Consider the following 5,796-nt stretch of genomic DNA (forward strand, 5'->3'; position numbering starts at 1 on the left):
ATATTTAAAGATTAATCTATTCCTGTCAAAAAGTTAGATATGTAATCTAGTTTCTCGCGTCGTTTATTAATAATGTTCACGAGGCTTATTACCATATTCTAGTATGAAATCTTACCATTCAAATTTATGTTGTTGATGCATGTCCTAATTTTGCTCAGATTGAAAGAGGACGTGGTCGACCTGTGAGTTGACAAATCTCGACAAAAAAAGGTTGAAGATGAGTGGTAGACGTAACGAATCAATTCCATACTTTCTAGGTGGAATCAGTGAGAAGGATCAAGAGACGGGAAACCGTGCGCTAGTGACTAGTTTGATGATGCGCTTCGACGCAACAAGGAGGCGTTTGAGCCAAACTGAGAATGTGCATGGTGAGGTTGCAACAGCCATAAGTACTTGTAAGAGACTCAAACTGTGTACAAACACAAAAAAGCGATTCGGTTCCGTTCCCGGAGTTGATGTAGGAGACATCTTTTTCATCTGGGGTGAAATGGGTTTGGTCGGGCTCCATTCAGCCCCTGTTGGAGTTGAGTTTATAGGAGTCGAAGGCAGCGGAGAGAATACACCAATTGCTGTAAGTGTAGTCTCTTCAGGGGAAAATGCTGATAAAACTGAAGATCCCGAGTCATTAATATTTACAGGGTTTGGTGGTACAACCAAGTTTCATGATCATCAGCCATCAGACCAAAAGCTTGAGGGGTTGAATATCCCACTAGAGGCAGCTCTTTGGAAGTTAAGTGCCGTGAGAGTGATAAGAGGTGTGAAGGATGAAAAAAGGACAAATGGTAAGATTTACATATATGATGGAATATATTTCATTACAAGTATGTGGGAAGAGAAAGGTCAAAATGGGTTCAAGGTGTTCAAATTCAAATTGGTGAGGCAACCTGATCAAAAACCTGCTTTTGGTATTTGGAAATCAGTACAACAATGGAAGAATGGTTTGACTACAAGACCAGGTCTTATTCTTGAAGATCTCTCTAATGGAGCTGAGAATCTAAAGGTATCTGTGGTGAATGAAGTTGATGAGGAGAAGAATGGTCCTGCCTTGTTTACTTATGTGACATCACTCAAACATGCAGTTGTCAATATTCAACCGATGGTTGATCGTTGCACTTGTCGACAGGGGTCATGCGCTTCGAGAAGTGGTAATTGTGCATGTGTTCAGAGAAATGTAGGCGGCTTACCGTACGTTGACAAGGCTTTAGTAACTCGTGGACCCATGGTTTTCGAATGTGGTGGGTCGTGTGCTTGTTCTGATAAATGCAAAAATAAAGTGATTCAGACCGGGTTGAACTTCAGTTTCGAAGTGTTTAAGACAATGTATTGTGGCTGGGGTTTAAGGTCATGGGATCCTATTCGAGCAGGAAGCTTCATTTGCGAATTTGCTGGTGACAGGATCATAGCAAAAGGTGAAGAAGAGGATGATTATGTATTCGATACTTCAAGGGTTTATAACTCGTTTAAGTGGAATTATGAACCTGAGCTTGTTGGTGAGGATGCTTCAAATAAAGTCTCTGAGGCGATTCGTGTTAATTTATCATTGGTGATTAGTGCAAAGAAGTCAGGAAATGTGGCTCGATTTATGAACCATAGTTGTTCACCCAACGTTTTCTGGCAGCCGATTGCTCGTGAACAAAATGGTTTATGGTGTATGTACATTGGATTTTTCGCAATGAAGCATATACCTCCATTAACAGAGTTAAGATATGATTATGGAGCATCTCCAGGAGTTGGGCAGAAGAAGAGGTGTCTATGTCGATCAAAGAAATGTTGTGGTTTATTTGGATAGCGATTTTTGTATTATTGAGTCATCATCATCTTTGTCAGAATTTTATTTTTCTACATTCTCTATAATCTTGTATTCCCTTTCTTTTACTAATAAACTGAACTCTTTTGTTATACATCATGATTTCAACTTCTTGGATTCCCTTTGCTGCGAAGGTAGAAGATTTTATATGTTATTAAGACTCTTTTCTTCCCCTTTTTATTTTTGAATTGTCTTCCACATTGTAACAATGCATGTGCCGACACGAAACTCTATTTTTCCATATAAGGTCAAACCCTCTTACAATAAAAAAAAAAAAAAAAGAGTTAAATCTTACAATCTATCTCAAAACGGCATTGGTTAAAGAATAAAGATAGATAAATATGATATAACATTGCTCGGATTCAAACTCTACATGTAAGCGGATAAAGAAAGAATCTAGCGCCAGCTCCTCAACCCTAGATGAATGCTTCAAACTAAATTTTAAGCAGTACCACCTAGAAAACTCGAGGCAGCTTACCCAAGATCCATCGACTTGACAAATGACAATCGAGTGAGTCGATGGCTTAGCTTTGGTTGGATGATCCTAGTTGGTGTTATCTTTTTGATCTTCTAGAATCAATCACTTCTCAAGGTTGGCTCCTCTTATATTGTCTACTGTGGAAAGTCCACTGGATGAATGTGGAGATATTCTTTAATAGCTTTATTCTTCTAACTGTTGAATGTTGATTTACAGGTTCAGCACACATTTTTTATTCGTTAATATATAGCTGCTCAGTCTTGAGAACAATCGAAAAATAGCGGTTTAGTGGAACTAATCTTGAAAATGTTCCTAATGGTTTTTTTATGAGCAGGTGGGAGATCCTAAGTTTGTGTTTGAGGCCAAAACAATTTAAAAAGGATGGACGTTTTGGTACTCAACACATTGAATTGGAGATTGCAAGCTCTAACTCTGTTCTCCTTCATTGATTATTTCGTCGACAAGACCAGCAATCACGTCTCAGAAAGGATTTGATTTATAGATCGTCAAGGTTCATCTTGAACACCACCATTATTGAAACGAAAGCAAGCTATAATATTATTTCCTTGTTTGGAACTAGCTTGCTCTGTTTAAAGGGGAAGGCTTAATACGTTTTTGTTTATATTAATTGAATGCCGCAGTTGATATCTTAGACTTCAGAACTTCTGAGATAGCTGAAGCAGCGGCAGTGTCTGTTTCCATTTCAGGAGAAACATAATGCATTGATGACGAAAACTCAATGTCTAAATCTCATATATGTAAAACAGGTAAACTCATCTAATATATTAGCGGAACCTTTGCTGTTTCAAGAACACACATTTCATCAGAATTTGATCAATGGATCATTGTCCTTCTTTAACAGGAGAGAGTGAAGAAATGTTTGAATTTGATGAGAAATCTCACAGGAGGGAATGAATTTTGGGTGGCGCTTCATTGCAGGCGCAACTACTACTCATACAGTGATACAAGTTTTGGAAGATAGTCTCAGAAACTCTTTATGATATTTGCCTCTCTATTGGCGATACAGTGAAAATCTTGATAAGTTTTGTTTAGAGTGTGTGTCAAGTATTCTTCTTTCTTTTTACTCATACACCATTGGACTTTGTCAAAATATAATGAACATTCATAAGTGTCTAACTTTTGAGATTCGCATTGTTTCAATTATAAATATAGTTGGATCCCGTAAATTGGATCTAACTATTGGAGATAGTCTTAAGAACCACATCAGTTGCACATGCAGATTCCTTCGCTCTGTATAAAAGGTGATCTAAAATTTCAACTACCGAAGAGAATGAAATTACGTTTTGGATAATCGGTATCTATGATAGAGACCACATTTGAAAAGCTGGAAAGCACCCAAAGAAAATTTAATATAAAATAGGGAAATTTTTCAAAAAAAGACCCAACTAATTGTTATTCGAATATTTAATATCTAAATATTTATTGGTTGGAATAAAAATACTCGAAATATTAAATTGGTGCCAAATGAAATGTTATCTTTAAATCGTTGGTAGATTCTAACCTGGAACTTAACAGCCGTTACGACTGTTACGGCATTACTGGTCAGCGTTAAATTTCAATCAAACATGGTTAAATAGTAGAGCTGTCAAATGGTCAGTCCATGGACCATTTGGGCGAGTCCATCTGGACATTCTTTTGCATGGGCCAAAGTTAGACAGTCCCAAATGGACAATGGTTCACAAAGTGTTCATGTCCATTAAGACCATTTCCAAATGGTCATGACCATGGACAACCTATTTTTTTTTATTGTCATTCACTTATAAAATCTGAATTTTATTTTTGTTATTCTTTTTTGCTATTCACTTATAAAATCTAAGTTTTATTTTTGTTATTTTCTTTTATAAAATTTGAATTTATTTTTGTTTTTATTCACTTATAAAATCTGAGTATTATTTTTGTTATTTTCTTTTATAAAATCTGAATTTTATTTTGTTGTTTCTTTGATAAAATCTAATTTTTTTTTGTTATTTCTCTTCTAAAATTATGAGTTTGGTGGAAAATTACGTAATTACAATTTCTCCTCAAAACCAAAATTAGAGAATCCACATTTTTTGCCAAAACCGTAAAACTGTGTTTTCCCGCCAAAACCGTAAAATTACGTTTTCTCGCCAAAACCGTAAAATTATGTTTTTCCGCCAAAACCGTAAAATTACGTTTTTCCGCCAAAACTGTAAAATTGTGTTTTTCCGCCAAAACCGTAAAACTGTGTTTTCCCGCCAAAACCGTAAAATTACGTTTTCCCGCCAAAACCGTAAAATTATGTTTTCCCGCCAAAACCGTAAAATTACGTTTTTCCGCCAAAACCGTAAAATTACGTTTTTCCGCCAAAACTGTAAAATTGTGTTTTTCCGCCAAAACCGTAAAACTGTGTTTTCCCGCCAAAACCGTAAAATTACGTTTTCCCGCCAAAATCGTAAAATTGTGTTTTCCCGCCAAAAATTTATAAATGTAAAATATAATAATTTAAAATTATTTAGTTGTAAATGGAATTTCTCATTTTTGTAAGTGGGCAACCCATTGTCCATTTGGTTAAGCCCATATGGTCAATGGACAAAAATGGTCAAATGCCCAAATAGACCATTTATTTTTTGGTCTGACCATGGTCAGCCCATATGTATATGGACATGGGTATGTCCATGGACGGCGCGCCCAATTGACAGCTATATTAAATAGATAACACCTATTTACATTACTATTCTAATATGTGGACTTAGGCTACATTACAAACGAATACGTATATTATAAAATATCCATCAGTTTCTTTGTTGATCTGTTAGTATGCAAATTTTTATGTGCTTCCTAGTGCTAGAGAATTTGTTAGAAATGCCTTTTTTCAGATATTTCTTTTCAAAAATATCCTTTTTTTTAAACATTTTCATGGTTGCCCTCTTTTACACAAATACAATATGTTAAACTAATTTTTAGATTTTTTTTTTTAAGGTTTGGGTTCTCATTTTTACATTTAGGATATAGTTTTTAGGGATTATGATTTAGTATTTGGGGTTTAAGGTTTAGAATTTAGTCATTTTATATATTAAAAAGGGGTATTTTTGAAAATAGACACCATGAAAGGGTATTTTTGAAAAGTGACATGGAAAAATGGTATTTTTGAAAATCCTCCAAAGATTTTTCACTGAAATATAATATAGGTTTTATTAATTAATTAATTTTTGATCATGTAGTAAATAAATGATTTTATCATGTGTTGTATACTTGTAATTCATGTTCTGTATTTTGCTCTAACGACGGCAATATATGTGACTGTATTTGCGATTTTGCGTTATAAGTTTTACTGATTAGATCTTTTTGGTTACAAGGATATTTCCTATTCTAAATTGCTGCAAAAAATTCATATAATATTAAGTATCTCTAAATTAATATTACTAACAATCCTATGATGAAATGGAAAGTGCAGAAAGTAAAACTACAAGAACTAGGAGCTAAATGCAAATGGAACAGAATGATTATGACAATTATGAAGCTAAAACAG

The 5,796-nt window shown here is 34.7% G+C and overlaps 1 protein-coding gene across 1 annotated transcript; it reads left to right on the top strand.

Moving 5' to 3' along the window:
• LOC104766566 (putative inactive histone-lysine N-methyltransferase family member SUVH10) lies at positions 473 to 1,792 on the top strand. The gene is made up of 2 exons (XM_010490478.2): positions 473 to 1,157; positions 1,512 to 1,792. The coding sequence occupies exons 1-2, from the start codon at positions 488 to 490 to the stop codon at positions 1,787 to 1,789; spliced, it is 948 nt and encodes a 315-aa protein (XP_010488780.1). The 5' UTR covers positions 473 to 487; the 3' UTR covers positions 1,790 to 1,792.

Source organism: Camelina sativa, chromosome 19, assembly GCF_000633955.1.
Source record: "Camelina sativa cultivar DH55 chromosome 19, Cs, whole genome shotgun sequence".
NCBI classification, from domain to species: Eukaryota; Viridiplantae; Streptophyta; class Magnoliopsida; order Brassicales; family Brassicaceae; genus Camelina; species Camelina sativa.

Coding starts and splice junctions, on each gene's coding strand:
- LOC104766566 (XM_010490478.2), top strand. CDS start 488: ATGGGTTTGGTCGGGCTCCATTCAGCCCCTGTTGGAGTTGAGTTTATA. Junction 1,158..1,511: donor GAGAAGTGGTAATTGTGCAT/GTGTTCAGAGAA, acceptor CTTCAAATAAAG/TCTCTGAGGCGATTCGTGTT.